Source organism: Marmota flaviventris, chromosome 13 (assembly GCF_047511675.1).
Source record: "Marmota flaviventris isolate mMarFla1 chromosome 13, mMarFla1.hap1, whole genome shotgun sequence".
In the NCBI taxonomy this organism is placed as follows: domain Eukaryota; kingdom Metazoa; phylum Chordata; class Mammalia; order Rodentia; family Sciuridae; genus Marmota; species Marmota flaviventris.
In genome coordinates this window covers 102,357,409-102,376,804 of record NC_092510.1, presented here as the reverse complement: position 1 = coordinate 102,376,804, position 19,396 = coordinate 102,357,409, and the positions used below count along the sequence as shown (strand labels likewise).

Here is a 19,396-nt window from a genome sequence, read left to right as displayed (position 1 = left end):
TCCTTTGTCACAGGCCTGTGTTGAAATATCTCTGTCCCCTGTGGCTTGTCTTTCCACTCTCTTGGTGGTGTGTTTTGAAAAACAAACGTCCTTAATCTTTGTGTCAGTTTTTAAACTTTCCCTTTGTGGTTAGTGATTTTCTGTCCTGAATAAAATACCTGTGAAGTTATTTGATAGCTTATAATTTGATCTAAAGCTCCTGTTTCTACCTCCACATTGGGGTTTGTAATTCCCCCAACATCGATTTTTTTTTCCTCTTGTTTTGTTTTTTTGTATGATGAAAGTCAAGTTGACTTCTTGACTTCTCGTTTTCTCATAGGAAGGTCCCTTCGTTCCTGGAATGTGTTAGAGTTAATTCTTTCCCCATTTCTCGGCACAGCCACTGCTGTTGTTAAGCCAAAGGTCAGAACACGCCTGGACTTGTTTCTGGGCCCCTTGCTGGGCTCCGTGGGCCTGCGTGTGCCTGCGCCAGGGCCGTGGTCCCATCCCTGCAGATCTGTAGCGAGCTCTGCATTGAGTGGAGCCGTCTGCCCCTTGCTCCTGAGCAAGGCCATCTTGCCTTCACGTATGTGCTAAATTCTTCTTGTCCAGCATCACCAGAAAGTGGGGATTTAACTGATAATGCAGTGAATCTTCAGGTCATCAGCACCAGGCCACGTGGACTGCCCGTGACTGTGGGCTGGACTTCCTGTGTCCGGTCTTAGGTCTCCTGGTCCCTGTTTGAAAGCTTCCTGCACAGAGGATGAAGGGCGCTCTAGTTCCAGTCTCAGCTCTTTGACTTCAGGGCTGTGCTGCAAATTTCCAACTGCTCCCTTTTTAATTCCTTGTGACTTGTTTTAGAAGCACCTTTGGGTTTTGTAAACTGCTCATCCTGACAGCTGATTCCTGGAATCCCTGGAACCGCCTACGGGTCAGTCGTGTCTTCTGAGGAGGGCAGCTCTGTCCACCTCTCCCAGCCTCCCGGGATGTGCTGTCTCCTCAGGAGGCGGCCACAAGCCTCCTCGGAGGGTGGCTGCTTTGCCACGTCCCAGACAGTCCCCATAGCACCTGCGGATCTGCTTCCCATCTGTCCCCCGCGGTCGTGGGATGCGTTGCTTCTCCTCCTCATGAACTGCTTCATTCAATCACGTCCTGGTATGAAAAGAAAGAAAAGCCAACAGCAGCACCGACATTCAGGAAGCCTGCGGTTTCCCCGGGAGCCTGAGGACACCACCACCCTGTAAGGACCTGAAGGTCACTCCAGGAGTGGAGTTTTTCCCTGGGACACCTTGCTGTCTCAAAAGCAGCTGGCAGTCCCCAAGAGGACTGGCTGCTGTCCACGCACCCCAAGTCCTAGGGAGCAGCCCTCCTGTGTCCCGAGACCAAGTCCATGCCCTCTGCAGGCCTAGGCCTGACCTGTGCCCTATATTGTTGGGGTGACTGCCCAGCCCCCAGCTGTCTTTTAGTGACCGGCAAACCTCACGGCAGAGAGGCCTCCAAACTGGCCCATGTCGCCGGGGTTTGTGTGGCTCCTGGGGCTGGGCGGGCTGGTCTGTGCCCCCAAGCACATCTTTTAATGTTCTGTCTGGTCATCTTCAGTGGGACAGGTGGCCCCAACACCTAGACGGCCATTGCAGAAGTCACTGATCCAACCCTCACTGACCCAACTGGAACGCCACCCGTCCGTCCGTCCGTCTTGTGTGGCTGGGATCCCAACAGCACAGAGGGGGTGAGTCACAGAGGAAAAGGTTTGTTTGGCGCATTGTTCTGGAGGCACAAGACCCGGGGGCACATTTGGTGACAGTTGTGTGTTTGATGCTGGGCTGGAACTCGGGGCCTGAAACGTGCCACTGAGGCACAGCCCAGCCCTGCTGATGCCTGCTTCGGGCCCTGAGCATCACTTGGCAAGAGACAGGGACATGTGTGACTCTGTGTGTGTGAGTGTGTGTGTGAGTGTGTGTGAGTGTGTGTGTGTGTGTGTGAGTGTGTGTTTGTGTGTGGGGGTGTGTGTGAGTGTGTGTGTGTGTGAGAGTGTGTGTGAGTGTGTGTGTGAGTATGTGTGAGTGTGTGTGTGAGTGTGTGTGTGTGAGTGTGTGTGTGTGAGAGTGTGTGAGTGTGTGTGTGTGTATGTGAGTGTGTGTGTGAGTGCGTGTTTGTGAGTGTGTGAGTGTGAGTGTATGTGAGTGTGTGTGTGAGTGCGTGTTTGTGAGTGTGTGAGTGTGAGTGTGTGAGTGTGAGTGTGTATGTGAGTGTGTGTGTGAGTGCGTGTTTGTGAGTGTGTGTGCGTGAGTGTGTGTGTGAGTGTGTGTGTGCATGTACATGCGTGCTTTCAGGTCTGGACTCTCCATCTTTTTAGAAAGCCCTTAGACTCACCCCTGGGCCCCACCCAAATGACTACCTGATCCGACTTCCTGCCAAAGCCTCACCTCTGAACTGCACGGTGGACTCAGGTGTCCCTTCTGATGCACCCCAACACAGGAAGCCTGGGGACACGCTGAGCCCTGAGTTGGCTCCTGCTGGAGTCTGGCTCCATCCCAGCGTGTCGAGTAGCTCTGGCCATGAGAGCGGCCTGCTCCTCTCCCTGCACAAACCGTGGAGCGGTCTGGAGCTGCCCACAAGCCCTTCCAGCAGAGGGGACCCTGGGAGTTCTCTGGGAACAGGGTGTCCTTGTAGGGGAAGGGAGCCCTGTCAGGTGGGCAGCTTGCTTCCCAGTTGGGACCTGGCTGGAAGGACTCATCCTTTGACCTAATTTCATAACTCCTGCTGTGAGCCCCAGGCACGTAGGAAGTGGGTGAGCCCTGGGGAGTTGGGAAACTAGCCCAGGCCAGGGCGGCCCCCGCCTATAAAACCTGGGGCCTCTGCCAGGTCACAGAGGAGGACCGGAGCTGAGCAGAGTCGCCATGGCCCCAGGGCTCACTGTCCTGCTCGTCTTGTTGCTGTACGTCAAAGACCCGACGGTCCAGGCTGAAGACACCTGTCCAGGTGAGCCAGACTCACTCTCTGGTCCTGCCAGTGGTGACCACCCACTCATTGCCCACCTACCTAGTGTCCCTCTACACACATCTTCTTACAAAGACTTGAAGCTTGACTTCCTCCTTGGACAAGGTGCTGGAGGTACGGAGACCCTGAGTGGCATGCCCAAGGTCGAGGGGCAGCGGGCAGGCCGCTTCCAGGGGGCGCAGCCTGTGGAGTGCTTGACTGTGGTGCTGAGACGGCAGGAAGGGCCCTGGACTTTGCCTACTTCTTGGCAGGGAGGCACCTGAGACTCCCTCATCCTGGGGCTGCCCCCTTCCTCAAGGAGTCTGTAGGGAGAGCAGGGGTCCCGGTCGGAGCTGGGCAGGGCTGGGGGCCAAGAGCCTCAATCACCACTCTTACCCCCAGGGGAGGTCATTCCTGAGGACAGAGCAGCCTCCTCCACACATAGCGTGTGATGGAGAAGTGAGAACAGTGGCCTGCAGCCTGCTCCAGTGGGAGGAGGCTGGAAGGACAGAAGGAATACCGCCCAGCTGGCCACTGCCATGTCCAGGCACAGCCCTGGTCCCGTGGATCAGATGTCCTCCTAGGACATATTTGCTTTCTAATCAACAACAATATTTTTCAAAGAAAACTATCTCTGGTTCCAGCTGTGCTCTGTGTCCTTGGGTCAGATGTGCCCCCTCCCCAGAGACCTAGGAGACCCCTCCCCACCCATGCTCAGTTCCCGAGGTCCGGAGAGAAAGTGTCCCCTTGACCCAGTTCCCTGTTTCTTAGAAATGCTGATCACTCTTTACCATCTGCAGTTTCCCAGCCTCCCCGAGTCTGGCAGTGACCACTCTTCTATTTGCACTCTTCCCTCTGACCACGCCACACCCTACGCTCATCCTCCTTGGTGCCCAGGAAAGCAAGCTCTCGGGCTGTGACCAGCCCCATAACACACAGCCCTGGGGAGCTGGGCTGTCCCTGAGTTCCTCTGCCTCGCCTCCAGCCTGAGCGAGGACACACCACTTCCCCGTGGGAGGGGAGCTCGCCTCCAGGCCAGCCCTCTGGCTGAGCAGGTAGACTGGCAGCAGCCGTCTGACGTCACTGAGGTGACAGGTGCCCTTGAGTCCAGGCACCTCAGGCCAAGCTGACGACCCTGCCCGACCCTGTGCTCTTCTGCAGAGGTGAAGCTGGTGGGTCTGGAGGGCTCCGACAAACTCACCATTCTCCGGGGCTGCCCCGGGCTGCCCGGCCTCTCAGGGCCCAAGGGAGAGGCTGGCACCAAGGGAGAGAGAGGTGAGTGCCGGCCGGTGGGTGGCTGGCAGTGTGGGCAGAGGGGCACCGACTCTAGCTCTGCTGACATTGGGTGCCAGGTTGGGCGACCCTGGCCTTGGCCCCTGCTAGGGTGAGTGGCGAAGCTGACTGCCCGGGTGCCACTGGGTTCTGAAAACGCTGCAGGAGTGGCTCCCCCCAGGCGCCTCGTGAGGTTTGAGTGTCTCAGCAGGTCGGCTTCCAGGCCGGGATCCTTATCAGGTTCACTCGGCTTCGGCGAGACTTCCCGATCCCTGCACCTCCATGTCCCCACCTGAAGATCAGGGTCCACTTCCTTCTCAGCCCATCTTAGATGACAAAATCGGGGGTCCTTTCTGAGCTCATACCCCAGTGAGAGTGGCGCAGCGGCCAACCCAGGGCCGCTTCAGGGCACAGCAGGGTCCCAGCTTCAAGCTGCAGTCCGAGCCCTTGTCACCGGGCAGTGCCTTCCAAGCCAGCGCAGGTGCAGACGCTGTGCGGGGGCCTCGCTGCCCCAGCCTGGCGCAGGACGCTCAGCGGGGAGCTGCCTTGCTGAGCTCCCCAAGCCTGGAGGTGTTCAAGGAGGTGCCTGGCAACACTGAGTGGGGACGGGACCACCGTGGATGACCAAGCTTGACCCATACAGTCTCTGGGTGTCCAGGCCTGAGGTCTGAGTGGGCAGCCCCAGTCAGACCCTGTGTGTGACGCTGTCCGAGATGGACCCACACATGCTGGTAGCACTGGTCTGGAGGCCTTGTGGTGGCTCCTCTGGTCAGAACACCCATGAAGGGCTGTGTGATTGTGTCACCATCTCCACTGTGTCCAGGGCATTGGGCGCGACCCAGAGCCACATCCTCCTACATGGGACACTGTGGGAGAGGCCTGCCCTTCTCTGTGCGGTGACCCCTAGTTTGAGGATCTCTGAGGGTACAGTTCTTGTCCCAGGACTGAGGCTTCACTGGACAGCCCAGCTCTGTGCGGCCTGTGTGGCCCCAGGTTCTGTATCTACAGAGGGTGGGACCCAGGTTGCACCCCAAGAGCAACTGTGAGCCAGATGAAGGCCCTGTCTGGGGCCCCAGCTCGTGGTCAGCAACAGTGGGCTTCAGTAGTGTTCTTCGCAGCTTTTGCCAGGCTGAGCCCCAGCTGACCGTCCAGAGGACCGCTGGGCTGTGGGGAGGGTCGGTCGAGGCTCGTTGCCGGGGCGTCGATCTCAGGTAGAACTGTCGAGGTGGCATTTCTTTCCCTGGTGTGTTTGGAATCTGCAGGAGAGCGAGGCACCTCCGGAGCCCCTGGGAAAGCAGGACCACCTGGACCCAAAGGTGACAGGGTGATCAAGCTGAGTGGGGCTGAGAGGACCTCCGTCTGCCTGGAAGATGGGGTGGGGTAGAGGCAAGATGAGGGCCCGCCTGCCCCACCAGCACCTTAGCCCCGCAGTCCCTGCAGGACCACGACTGGGAGCTGCCCCGGGCCAGAGGCTGGATTTGCCCAGCTGACCGCTGCCCTCCACCAACCTCCCCAAGCATCGCCTGCCCTTGCGCGGTGCCCAGGCAGCTACTCCCGCTCCGTGGGCCTGGGGGCTCCCAGCATCGGCATCTCATGCTCTGCCTGTCTCCAGGAGACCGCGGGGAGAAGGGGATGCCAGGAGAGAGAGGTGAGCCTCAGCCCCGGGTGCCCGCGGGTTCTGTCCAGGGCAGGAAAAGGCAGGGCTCCCGGGCCTCAGCTGCCCCACGGCCTCCCCGGGGGTGGGTGAGGGCCTCCACCCACATTCCCCTTGTCCAATCAAGGAGCAGAAGGGTGGCAGGGGCCCGGACACGGTTGGTCCTCCCAGTGCCCGCTGCCGGCACCCGGGGTCTGCCACAGTCAGCCTAAGCGATTGGCAAGATGAAGATGGTGCTGTTGTGTGAACTTGAACGTTTGAGTGCTTTTAACTCTTGTCCTGTTTATGCTCACTTACTTTTTAAAAAAATTATAAAATCAGGAAAAGCAAAATTACTAAACTCTAAGACATAGTCATGTGCTCTGTCTACAACTAAATGCTGCAAGATGAGGACACAGAGCCGAGTCCCAATGCCGGGGACACCAGCCCAGCCGGCCGTCCCTCCCGAGGACAGGACAGTCGGTGCAGTGTGGGCAGACGGGATGGACCGGGCTGGACCCAGCTCACCCTGCTCTTTGATGGGGGCCCAAAGAAATGGCTGAAGAGGGAGGGTGCTTGTCACCAGGCCACCGAGGAAAGCAGCAGTGGGGCCACGTGCTCCACAGAAGCCAGATCTAGTGACCACTGGCCAGGGCTGGATTGGCCGGTCCTGAAAAGACTCTGCTGTGTTCCTGGAGCAATTGGAGCTGAAGGGGACAGGGACGGTGGCTTCACACCGATGGCCAGTGTCCCTCTCCCCAAACAGGAGTCGCTGGGCACCCTCAGTCATGTGCCACAGGTGACCACACCACCCGCCCTGTGCCTGAGCCCAGCAGCCCCGGGCCAGCTGCAGACACACAGCCACAGTCCCAGGACAGAGCGGACACTTCACTCCCTTGATGACCCGAGCGCATGGCAGCTGTGGCTGGACGACTCGCTCCACGGCAACCTCGGGAAGACCTTGCGATGTACCCCAGGGGCCAGGAGGCTCGGGGAGGAGGCTGGGTGGTCCTGGAGGGGGCAGTCAGGAGGCTGGCCAGGCCAGCACAGCTGGGCGACCTGGGGAGCTTCTCTGTCCCTGGCATAGGAGTCTTCCTCTGCCCTTGCGGACGCCTGCCGTCCCTGCCTCCCCTCCTGGACCCCACCCCCACCCGCCCAGGCCCCATCCCACTTGATCCCCTGGTTCTCTTCCCAGGACCTCGGACCTGTAAGGAGCTGCTCACTCAAGGCCACTTTCTGAGCGGCTGGTACACCATCTACCTGTCCAGCTGCCAGCCCCTGACTGTGCTGTGTGACATGCACACTGACGGTGGGGGATGGACTGTGAGTCGGCCGCTGGGGTCCTCAGGCAGAAGCAGTGGCCTAAGAATCTCAGAGGCCAGGCTCTGCAGCTGGTGGGAGAACAGACCCTGTGGGAGTCCATTTCCTTCCCTTGGTGCCTTCCGGCCCCTTCCTTCACTGGGGACAGAGACTGAGAAGTGACGGGGAGGTGACCCCTGTGGGTAAAAGCCCAGGCGATAGGGGGAGATCCCAAGGAAGCCCACTACCCTCCTGCTGTGTGACTTTGAGCTTGCTGCCTACCCTCTCTGAGCCTCCATTTCCTCCATCATGGGTTATCTGCAATGAGACCTCGCGGCATGCCCGGGGCTCCAGCCTGCTGCTCTGAGAACTATCAGTCCCTGCTCCCATTTGAGGCCGGGGTCCCTGCACTGTGGCAGTCAGCCTGGCCTCCCCTCGCGTCCCCTGCTGCTCTGCAGGTCTTCCAGAGGAGGCTCGACGGCTCTGTGGACTTCTATCGGGATTGGGCCGCGTACAAGCAGGGCTTCGGCAGTCAGCTGGGGGAGTTCTGGCTGGGCAATGACAACATCCAGGTCCTGACCGCCCAGGGTAGGCAGGCAGCGCTGGGCGAGGGTGGCCATGGGCTGGACAGAAAGGACCCGCCCTCAGACCAGGGCTTCCAGGGCAGAAGCCCAGAGCCCCATGACCCCAGGTGTCCAGTGTGGTCACAGGCAGGGCTCAGCTGTGACATTCCAGGCCGTGTGCCCCCTGTTGGGGTCTCCCAGAACACAAGACACAGGTGGCACTTGTCCATTGTGGGCCACTGGCATCTGAGAACCCCAGATCAAGGGGTACAAGGACAGTGAGGTTGGGGACAGGCTTTGTGTCCCCTGCTGTCTGTCCTGTGGGACAGTGGCCTCCAGGACAGTGGCCCGACAGCCCCCAAGCAGCACAGCTCTCCCACCCGCTCTGATCCACATCCTGACTGCCCTGTGGCCAAATGAAAGAAGCCAGGCCCCTTTCTCCTGCCCTCTGCCCCGTGGTCATGGGGAAGTGTCCACACAAGTGCCCCAGGTCCTTGCAAGAGCCCCTGCCCACACAGCCCCGGTGCCCTCCCAGGGCAGGGCCCACGTGGCCTTTCAGCACGACCCGTGGGGGTGGGAGGCTGCTTAGGAGCCAGGGGCCACTCCAGGTCCCCCATGGCCCCGGGTCCTCAGACATGCCCAAGACAGCTTCCTCTGACTGCCCAGTCCAGACGTTGGCCGCTCATTGCCCCACATAGGGACCTCTCGTGACTGGTGGCATAAAGATCTCGAGGGCTAAGACCAGACCGTCCCCACAGGAACCAGCGAGCTCCGGGTGGACCTGGTGGACTTTGAGGGCAACCGTGACTTTGCCAAGTACAGCTCGTTCAGGGTGGCGGGGGAGGCAGAGAAGTACAAGCTCACCCTAGGAGCCTTTGTTGGAGGCAGTGCTGGTGAGCGTCCGCCTGGGGCCTGGGCTGAGGCTGAGAGTGGAGTGGGAGTGGGGAGGACCCGGCTGAGGGCCACCACCACCACCCTGTCTCCCCTGGGGACCCGGCTGAGGGCCACCACTCAACCTGGTTTTCCCACCTGCAAAAGCAGATGCCCAGACCCATGTCCTTATGGAGTGTGGGGCCTAGGATGCAGTCAGCTGACACTCCAGGGCCATGTCCACTCCATGGGGAGGGGGCCTGAGTGACTGCCATTGTCACAGGTGAACCCCAGAAGAGAACAGTCATTTCCCATAGGTCCTGGGATCCCTGCTTCCCAAACATGTCCCTGGGACATCCTTTTCAAAGGGACTCTGGCCACAGGACTCTGGGTGGCATGTCCCACAGAGCACCTGTTTGGAGGGTTCCCAGTGCATGGAGCCCCCTGCGGCCTCTGGAGATGGCTGTGCATGAAGCCAACTTGGCTGCACGGGACCCAGTGCTGGATGGCCTGGGGAATCTCCATGCCCGCAGCCTGGGTCCGTGGCTGCTCCGCAGGCTCACTGTCAGCTGAGACCCCCGGGAGGGCCGCGGGCAGGGAGCAGACTGCCTTCTGCAGGGGGTAAGGCTTAGTGGGTGAAGTGCCCCCGGTAGGAGCCAGAGGTGCCACCGCCCAGCATGGAGCAGGGTGCGTCCATGTGGGGGCTGTGCTGTGCCTCCCTGGGGACCACCAGGCAGGTGGGGGAGAAGTCCATGGGAGAGGCGCAGGAGGGGGGACAGCTCTGATGGTCCTGGGCAGCCCTGCGGGGAGCAGGCAGCGGGTGCAGGAGGGAGGCCGAGATTGCAGGGACGGGGGGACCTACCTGCGGTTTCCTCCTCCCCAAGCCTGGGCAGGCCGGGCATCCTCCTGGGCCTCAGCATGTGTGCTCAGGTGAGGGTCAGGCTGGGAGCAGGAGGCAGGGCCGGGGAGGACCTAGGGAGGCTTCCAGCACCACAGAACCCACGTTTTCCCCCGCGCAGGTGATTCTCTGACGTATCACAACAACATGTTCTTCTCCACCAAGGACCAGGACAATGACATCAGCCCTTTCAACTGTGTGGAGAAGTATCGTGGAGCCTGGTGGCACTCTCAATGCCACCTGTCCAACCTAAATGGCCTCTACCTCAAGGGTCACCACGAGACCTTTGCCAACGGCGTCAACTGGAAGACGGGGAAGGGGTACAATTACAGCTACCAGATGTCGGAGATGAAGGTGCGGCCCACCTAGTTCCCACAGGCCTCTCCCACCTGTGCAGGTGGGGACAGTGAGACCAGGACACAGGGGCGAGGGCAAGCCCACACAGGCCCTTGGCTCACAGACAGACAGCAGACCCAGGGGCCTGGCTGAGCCCCCAGCCAGAGTGGGCTCTGCCCCGCTGACGTCGGGTGCTGTTGCACCCTGAGAACAGCTGCGGACTCCCCTTTAGCCCGGGGCTCCACTGGGTGCCCCTGACCAACCAGCCCGCCCGCCCCTACACGTGACCAATAAAGCAGCCCCTTCGCTCACCAGAGAGCCACCCTGACACCCGCCTGAACGGAGTCTCCCTTCCTAAGGGGCGTCCCCGCAGAAGTCCTGCCTGCGTGTCCACTTCCCTGCCTGACTAGGTTTCATTTCCATTGTCACTGGGCCAAGGGACCCCAGTGTCTGCATCGAAGTCACAAACCTTCACCTGGTCCCAGCTACAGGGCCACACGGCCTCCCGCCTCCCCTCTCCCCACGGCCTGCGGAGCCCTTGGCCTGGCCCTTGAGCCCACACCACGACCTCACTGGACGAACCACTCTGAGGAGGCTTTTGTGCCCAGAAGGCCGCAGAGCCGACTCCTGGTTCTCGAGTGGCAGGGCTTCCAGCCCTTCCCACATCTGGGCCCTGGAACGGGGCTCTAGGAGCTCAGTAGGTCAGGAGCGGTCAGGAAGCCCTTTTAGCAGACGACCTCCCTGGTCCCAAAGCTTAAGAGCATATTCCCAGCTTGCCACCTCCAGTGCCAAGCTCTGTCCCCTGGTGGGGTGACCCCATTTCTCCCTCCTGAGCCCCCTCTTGACTCATGGCCCCTCACTCACCTTTAAGGACACTTTGGAACTTGGAAGCTCTCATAAAAGGAGCGGAACTTAGTGGGAGCCTTCCATTGTCGATGGGCCAAGGGACCCCAGCGTCTGCGTCCGATAATGGCAGCCCCCGGGAGCTGACGGAGCCATCTCCAGAGCTGGCCTGCCCTGCCCAGTGCCCAGCTCCTCCTGGGACCATGGGCCTAACTCAGTTGAGCTGAGCAGACATCCTGGGAGATGGTGGGTGGGGTCTCCCTGTCTCAGCCAGGGAGAAATTTCTCTATAGGACTGAGGAAGGGTGAAGGCTAGGGAAGGAGGGGTGGCCATGTCAAGTCCAGGACTCTGCTTACCAAAGACGTTCAGAGAGGAAAGGAAGGGCCCGGGGAACGGGACCTCTGCAACAGGCCTGTGTCTAGACTCTCAGCCCAGCTTCCACGGGTCACCACGCAGTTAGTGCCTTAAAACAGCAGCATCTGGTGACCTGAGGTTCTGTAGGTCAGGAGCCCACCAAGGTCTTGCCGAGCTACTTGTGGTGGGTGGGTGGAGAGGGCTGGCTCCTCGGGGAGTGAGAGAGGTATATCTGGAAGCTCAGTAAAACATGCCTAGCAGGGCGGGGTGCTCCTCCATGGCAGAGCAAGGCCTCGTTGGAGGCCCTGGGTTCCCAGCACCCTGCACAGGACGGGAGGAGGTCTGAACAGAAGCTGTGCTGAAGCCGGCGGCCAACATTCCTATAAAAGGTCCTCCTCCTGATTACTTACTGGGTAGACGCAGCTCATAACCAAAACAAGTGCTGCTCCTCCCTCCGCAGCCCCTGAGTGAGAAAGACCCTCAGTGCCCAGTGTAGGGACTCGGGGACTTTTATACTGCTGGTCGCATCACGGTGGAGGCACTAAATCAGGAAATATCGGGGTATGCAGTTAGGGGCAGCAGACACACACCGTCGCTCCCAGACGGATCCCCTCTGTGGCCTGGAAGTGTCACTGAGTGCGCACACAGGAGCCCTGAGCTGGAGCAACCCCAAGGCCACTCAGGAGGACTCTGGGTAAGGCCTGTGGGGACCCCTTCGACCTTCTCCACGCAACGCAAGGAGGCAGCTGCACCCCTCGACACCCCGTGTGACTCGGCTTTCCCGGCTGCAGCCCCAACTCCCGAGAGGAGGCGGCTTCCCCTGACTCAGGGTTCAGAGGTCAGGCCTGGGTCGGCTGGTCCAGGGCAGAGACATCTCAGCAGAAGGGCACAGCAGAGGGAGCTGCCCAGCTCACGGCAGCTGGGGAGCAGAGAGCCAGGGGCTGGGGAGAGGACGGCCCAGCAGGAAGTGACCTGCTTCCCCCAAGCTGCCACCTACAGCAGGCCCTCCAGCCCCCGGGGATGACTGCACACAGGACGAGTCCAGGGTCAGAGCCCTCCGATCCAGCCAGCCCTGACCAAGCCCTCAGCACAGGAGCTGCCGGGGACATCTTTTAAAATGGTCTGAATCATTTTTAAAGAAACAGAGATGATCAGATCCAGGGATAGGAGTGACACCGACGTCTTTCCCTGGCATCCAGTGTCCCTGAGTCAGTGACTGCAGGGAGAGGTCCCCCTATCCCCAGGGACAGCAACGTCCCATTAAGGCCACAGAATCACATCTTTTATATTTAGGAGTCTAGATGGGCTTGGTATTTCATAATCTTATAATGCATAAGGAATTTGGCCTATCATGAAAAAGGTCTCATAAGTCCGACTGAAATATGGAGCTAACTAATTGACTTAGTCTTATGATTGGACTTGTAAATCTTGGTGCTTTTATAGCCTGCTTTGGAATCTGAGAGACGTTGGGTTCATTGCATTTCTAGACTAGATTCTTACACTTCTAAACACCGATTCCCAGAAGGTCTGCTCCGCAGAGGGTCAGGTGACAAACACTGCCACCTGTTCCTACGTGAGCTTTCTTATGGTGCATCTTCCTCCCTGGACTCTGAGGAATAGCAGGGGCCCTGGACACGTGGCTGGGGGGTGGGAGAAGGCCTGGCCATCACTCTGCCTGCTGGACATGCTGACAGTGGTTCTCACCATGGTCACCATCGGAATCCCCAGAAAGTTTTCTAAAACATCAGATTCCAGCTATTTCCCCTGAAAGTTGGGTCTCCCAGGACCCAGGAGGGCCCATGACAGCATTTTTGGTCTCCCCAGGTGGCTCTGATGGGCACTCAAATTTGGAGTCACACGTGTGCCCAATCCAGGGAGCTGTGTGGCCCGCAGGGTGCCCGTGGTCCAGCGATGAGCCCAACCCCCAGCCGCCACAGCACAGCTCCTGGTAGAGCAGAAGGCCGTGCTGGGAACAGAGGGTCGAGGGAGTCAGGGTAAAGAGCTTCCTTAGAGCCCCACGGGCACAGCCCCCAGAAGAGGCTGGGCCACAGGGTCAACAGAGGCAGGTCCCCTGTGTGCAGGCCCACGGCTTCTCTGTTCTGCCCACTTAGTGATGGGAGGCTGGCGCCTGGCCCAGGGCCAAGTGCCCAGACATAGGACGGGCAGTGAGGGCTGCGCCTGCTAATGTGGTTTTGTCCTTGACTCCTGTGTCCTCGCTGCAAGCCCAGGAAACTCGAGTGACAGAGCACTCCCAAGGTCAAGGTCAGCTCTCATGAGGGCACAGCTGCCCTGGGAAGAGGAAGGTCTGCAGGGCTGGGAGCAGCTGCCCTGGCCACACCATCCTGTGGCATCTTAAGGTGGCAGTGAGTGGGCTAGGCCTGTAGGTCTCCAAATGCAGCTGAAGGGACATGGGTCTGTCGGGAGCCACTGGGACACGGAGTCTGGGTCTGCGGGGGATGGAGCCGAGCGCTGGGATTTGATGACCTGCATTTCAACCCCGATTTCTTCATAGAGCACCTTCTCGCCACTGAAGACCCAGCACTCTGGGGCCCTGGGTGCCACCTTGGGACAGAAGGCATTTCGGATGGTTCCTGGTCCTGCTGGCTTCCTGCCTGGACTTCCACCACATCCTGTGGTGGGGGTGGGGCGCCAGCCTCGGGCAAGCTCCAGGAATGGCTCCTGAGCCGCCCCCCACCCATATGCCTCAGGCTGACGAGTCATGGTGACAATGACAACCAGAGAAGCTCAAGTGCAGCTAAAGAACAGGGTGGGAGGCCTCGCTGGCCGGGAGCCCAGAGGGTGTGGGAAGCTCCCAGCTCTGCCCTCGCCTGAGCGGCCTCTCCCTGAAGACAGCCGCCCTTCGCAAGCCACCTCCGCAGCCGGGGTCGGAGGCCAGCGCAGCTCATTCCCGCCCAGGTCCAGGTCACAGTGAGCAGAGCCAGGCTCCCCGCAGGGGCAGGCACCCGGCTCCTCCTGCCACGCTGCTCCCCCGCCTGTCTTCCTGAGGTCCCCACTAGTTCACCGACCCCGTCTGCCTGTCAGCTCAGGCGACTTCCCTGGTCTGGCAGGAGGGATTTTTACTACAGGCTGAGACACTTAAAGAAAAATAAATGACGCGCCTCGAGGCGCCCGCAGGCCGCTCTGTGCAGCGGGGGCGTCTAGATGCCGGGCCTTCTCCACGGCCACCGGTCAGCCTCCCCGACTCTTTGATCCCTTTGTCCTTGCTCTCCCTGGAAACTGCGGGGCTCTCCTTCTCCTTGTAACATCTCGTCAGAGGACCCAGAAAAATAAGCACACACTTTCAAATTGCTCTCCAAGCTCTCCCCTTGAGCCACGTGGACGGTCCAGCCACCACCTACGTGGGGTCAGAGGCAACGCTTGTATCAGACTCGAACCTCTGCCCTCCAACCTGCCATGGGGCTGCCAGGCCAGGCCACCAGGGTGGCTCCTGTGGTACCGGCAGGAGTTGGCCTGAGGGCTGCCAGCTGCTAAAACCATAGACCCCACCCCACACTGCAGTGCCGCTTGGCAGGGGCCAGCGTTCTCCCCGACGTGGTGCGGGAGGTTCTGGGCCAGTCCTGGAAGACCCCTGGCCTGGCCCCTGTGGGCCTCCCTCATCGACTCTCCAGTGTGCGGCCCCATCTAACCACAAGGCATTCAGAACTGTGACTGTCCCACGTCCACAGGAGGACAGAGGTTGACAAGAACGCACGGCGCCCTCTCTGCCTCACAGCCGCAGCAAGGACACCTTGCGCAGAAGGCAACGTTGCCAGGACGCTCCTAGCGTGAAGAGAGCAGGCCTGGAGAGTCCTGTCCTTCCCCACAGATGCCATCTGAGAGCCTGCTGGAAGGTGGCCTTGCCCTCTGAGCCACTGTCTGGAGGCCCGCTGGCCCGAGGGCAGGGAGGATGTAACTAGGGAATGTGCCTCCCCAGCATTCAGAGAAACCCTGCTGAGCCTGGGAGAAACAGGTCCCCAGCTGTGCCCCGAGCTGTGCCCCCCTAGAGTCCCGCTCCTGAGGCCTCCCTGATGCCACGGGAATGTCTCACCCCTGGTGAGAGCAGGAGCTCCTACCGGGCATGATCCACACCCTGGGCCCCGGGGAGGACTTCGCACCACAGATGCTCCAGGAACCAGTGAGACGTGGTGCATCCGCATCTTTCCTTGCTAACTAACTTGTGCCATTTTTAATGGGAAAGAGCCAGTAACACCCAGTCAGTGTGCCTTCCCTGACCTCGAGGATGGGGACCCAGGTTTGGGGTTTTCTTCTCTGCGGCCAGTGACTGGGGCCACTGAGGCTCCTCTCAGTTGACCCACTGTGACACCCAACTTCAGGCACCTGCAGATGGTGTGGTGCTCTGCTGGGCATCCTGTGGGTGTTCCCAGAAATCATCGTGGGAGTCCTGAGTGGCAGGATTGCCGCAGTCCGGCTGGGCACAAAACCACGAGCCACTCCAGCAGGAACAAACTCCTTTTCCAAGACTCCCGCGAACGCCACCACGCGGCCTTCTCCCGGGACACAACACACCAACAGGAAATCCCTCCTCCGGAAATCCCTCCTACCACACCCCCCAACCAATGGGAACTCTCCGGGAGTCCCCGCGAGAGCTCTAAAGCAGCAGGCCGAGGCGGACAGCAGGGGTCCAACATCCAACCAAACACACATTTCAACACAACCATCACCATCCCAATGGCCCGCTGGCGTCACCCCCCAACCAAAAATGCCATGCATCACTCCCACTCGGCCACGGCTCCCAGCATCTCCCCCGCTCCGTTCAATCAAGCACCAAACGTGTGGCTTAGGGACCGTGCCTGTCAGGCTGTCCAACACTACAAATGGCCTTTACCCATCATTGGATGAGCTGACCTCAAGGCGTCAGCCTCCTGTCTTAGGTTGGTACCACTGCAATTGGATCTTACCCGTCACTGACTACCGGTCCAGCATACAGCCATACTTGTGGATAGGCCTATGCACCAGTGGGGGGTGGTGTGAGGTTATTTGCTCACCTCTGCTGGCCCCCAAATTCCAGACTATTACTAGCAGAAGGGAGGAGGATACAGAAATGCCACGACACTAAGCCAATTGACGGCTCCTTTGAAAAATTGTACCACCGGTGACACCATCAGCAAAGATACCCCAGCACTACCACAATTCGCTGCACCAACAGACAGTTTACAATGCATACAAGTGATACATAGTCCAGGCAAGTTCTGCAAGCAGTTCAAAGCAAAGGAATCTATCAATATGTCCATCTCCTCCCAAAGTAAACCAACTCCTTGATTGAGCATTACTTGTTGAGTTACATTATTCATTGGTGCATCAGTTTATACAGTTTGTTGTCATAACTATCGAAGAAGCTGTAGTTTGGTTTTATCTTTGTCTTCACCGGCACTGGGATGAAGATAGAAATTCTGGCAATGATGGCTAAAAAAAAAATATGTAACATTCCAACAGGTACTAAGAAAACAATTTTCTGAACAATTTACATTATCCTGAACAGCATTATTAAATATAATGAAAAGGAAAGGTGAAAGTAAACAAACAGATCTGCCAACCTCCCTATTTGTTCACATATTAAAACAATCCTCAACAGCTGTTTACCAAATTCAAACCAAACCATTCAAATCATGTGAGTAAAAAAAATACAGATCCATTTCTTCATGAGTGCTCCTCATATATGATATATGGACATACGCACATACAGACATACAACACAAAACACAAGTGTGCACACAAACGTACAACACATAAGACAATAGTAAAGGCCTTGTAGCTTTACACAGGTGAAATCTCCATTGCAATGTTTAAAAACTCCACAGTCAAAAAATAAAACTGATCAGAAAAACATTAACCTAGGTCTGTATGAGCTCAAAAAATAAAATAGAACTTTATGATGTGGGAAAAGGCAATAATAAAATAGATATTGAAAAAAGACATCTTGGTTACCACCTGGGTTTGACTCTTCTTTGGATATCCCATCATTTTTCCTGTAACTTGCATAATGGATCTGAAGGTATTCCCACAAGCAAGCCCCAAGGTTTCTTACATTTGAAGTAGGCCTTAATGGTGTTCGTTATTCATTAGCCTCCAGGTGTGGGAGAACCACTGTCGCAGATGTAAGAATAGCCAAGCTGGAGCTCTGGATATCAGCTGTTATGGATTTGAGTCAAATCATCTTCTTTTTGGTCTGTAGAAATCGCTTTGGTTAGTCTCTCTGGAATCCAAATCGGCTGCTGTTCTCCCTGTGGAAACACACAAACAGAACCCCGACTCCAGACAATCACTGGGTCAGGACCTTTCCATTGTCCTGTTAGAATATCCTTCCAAAGTACCTTGGGCTTATGTACATTTTTTGGACACATATGCCTTTCCGCAGCACTAAGCCCTGAGGAATCCAAATTTAAAAAGTTTAGAGTAAAAAGGGTTATTTTAAGTTTATCTTTGGGTGACATATACCCCTTTCCAATTCCCTCTTTGTGCTTTAATAAGTACATTTTAATAGTTTGATGAGCTTTTTCAACTATGCCTTGTCCCTGTGGATTGTATGGGATTCCTGTTATATGAGTAATGCCAAATGATGAGCAAAATTGTTTAAAAGAGGTAGAAGTATAGCCAGGGCCATTATCTGTTTTTAACTGTTTTGGAACGCCCACAGTGGCAAAATTTTGTAAGCAATGAGCTATAATATCTTTAGTTTTCTCTCCGGCATGAAGGGAGCCCATCAAAAATCTGGAAGAAGTATCAACTGTAACATGCAAATATTTTAATTTTCCAAATTCTGGCAGGTGTGTGACGTCCATCTGCCAAATATGGTTAGGTATCAGTCCTCTAGGATTGACTCCAAGATTAACTTGTGGTAAAAAGGTCACACAATTTTGACATTGTTTTATTATTTGTCTAGCTTGTTCCTTAGTTATTTTAAAACACTTTTGTAAAGTATTAGCATTGACATGGAACCTTTTATGAAAATTTGTAACTTCTTTTAGTGTAGAGAAAATATATATGTCATGTGTAGTTTTATCTGCTAAATCATTGCCCAAACTAAGGGCTCCAGGCAATCCTGTATGTGCCCTGATATGTCCTATAAAGAATGGATCTTTTCTGTCCCAGATTAGACTTTGTATAGTGGAAAGCAAAGAGAAAACAGTAGAGGAAGGGGAAATCCTACCAGCATCTTCAAGGGATACTATAGCATTAACTATATACTGACTATCGGAAAATAAATTAAATACAGAATCTTTAAACATCACAAAAGCTTGTAATACTGCATTAAGCTCTACCTTTTGAGCGGATTGTTGGGGTACTAAAAATGTAAAAGTTTGATCAGGGGTAACTACTGCTGCTGTACCATTATTTGACCCATCAGTGAATATATTTGGAGCATTCATGATAGGGGTTTTTCTTGTCATTTTTGGAAAAACTACAGGATGCGAAGACCAAAAAAGACAACAAAGGATTAAATGGTAAGTGGTTATCAAATGAAACATTAGATTTGCACATGATTATTGCCCAAGTATTTAACTCATTAGCTAACTCATCAATTTGATTAATAGTATATGGAGTAATAATTTTATTGGGAGAAATTCCAAACACTCCCTTTGCTGCTTTTATTCCTTTGAGTATTAATTGTCCTACAGCCTCAGGATACCTAGTAAGAATAGTGTTAGGAGAATAAGATAAATGTATCCATAATAATGGACCTTCTTGCCAAAATACTCCTGTAGGAATATTTTTTGTTGGTAGTACAATAAATAATAAAGGCAAACTTATATCAATTCTATCAAAATGCATATATTCCATATATGTTTCAATAATTTTTAATGCCTTTCTTTCTTCAGGAGTTAACATGTGGGGTGAATTTGGATCTGATGGACCTTTTAGGATATCAAATAAAGGTCCCAACTCTCCTGTTGGTATGCCTAGATAAGGCCTTATACAATTATGTCTCCTAATAACTTTTGAAAGTCGTTAAGTGATTTGAGTTGATGTACTCGTATTTGAATTTTTGGTGGACAGACCATGGTTGAGGATAATAGAATTCCTAAATAATTAATTGGAAGATTTAATTGTACTTTATCTATTGCTATCTCTAGATTATAATTTTTTAATAAATTTGTAAGTGTGGCATAACATTCTAGCAATGTGTTTTTATCTTTATGTGCTAATAATACATCATCCATATAGTGAAATATTTGTAGTTCAGGATTTTGATTTCAAAGTGGCTGGATTGCTTTGTTAACATAAATTTGACACATAGTTGGGCTGTTAGCCATCCCTTGAGGCAGTACTTTCCATTCATATCTCTGATCAGGACCTTCATGATTTAGTGCAGGGATAGTAAATGCAAAACGTGGACTATCCTCAGGATGA

At 55.8% G+C, this 19,396-nt stretch overlaps 1 protein-coding gene and 1 long non-coding RNA gene across 2 annotated transcripts; one reads left to right on the top strand and one right to left on the bottom strand.

Moving 5' to 3' along the window:
• Positions 1-308: 308 nt before the first annotated feature.
• On the bottom strand, positions 309-2,640 carry LOC139701633 (uncharacterized). The gene is made up of 2 exons (XR_011704187.1): positions 2,406-2,640; positions 309-1,131 (listed from the first exon to the last, which is right to left on the bottom strand). It is a non-coding gene; the product is annotated as an uncharacterized lncRNA (long non-coding RNA).
• On the top strand, positions 1,124-10,157 carry LOC114098013 (ficolin-1-like). The gene is made up of 11 exons (XM_027942100.2): positions 1,124-1,219; positions 1,579-1,708; positions 2,845-2,961; positions 4,120-4,233; positions 5,493-5,546; positions 5,843-5,878; positions 6,630-6,662; positions 7,059-7,186; positions 7,621-7,750; positions 8,484-8,618; positions 9,615-10,157. The coding sequence occupies exons 3-11, from the start codon at positions 2,880-2,882 to the stop codon at positions 9,860-9,862; spliced, it is 960 nt and encodes a 319-aa protein (XP_027797901.2). The 5' UTR covers positions 1,124-1,219; positions 1,579-1,708; positions 2,845-2,879; the 3' UTR covers positions 9,863-10,157.
• The last annotated feature ends 9,239 nt before the right edge of the window (positions 10,158-19,396 follow it).

Excerpts from the sequence above, each read along its gene's own strand:
- LOC114098013 (XM_027942100.2), top strand. The coding sequence starts at position 2,880 with ATGGCCCCAGGGCTCACTGTCCTGCTCGTCTTGTTGCTGTACGTCAAA. Across the intron at positions 5,879-6,629 it reads GGGGATGCCAGGAGAGAGAG|GAGTCGCTGGGCACCCTCAG; the intron begins GTGAGCCTCAGC and ends CTCCCCAAACAG. Across the intron at positions 7,751-8,483 it reads CCAGGTCCTGACCGCCCAGG|GAACCAGCGAGCTCCGGGTG; the intron begins GTAGGCAGGCAG and ends CCGTCCCCACAG.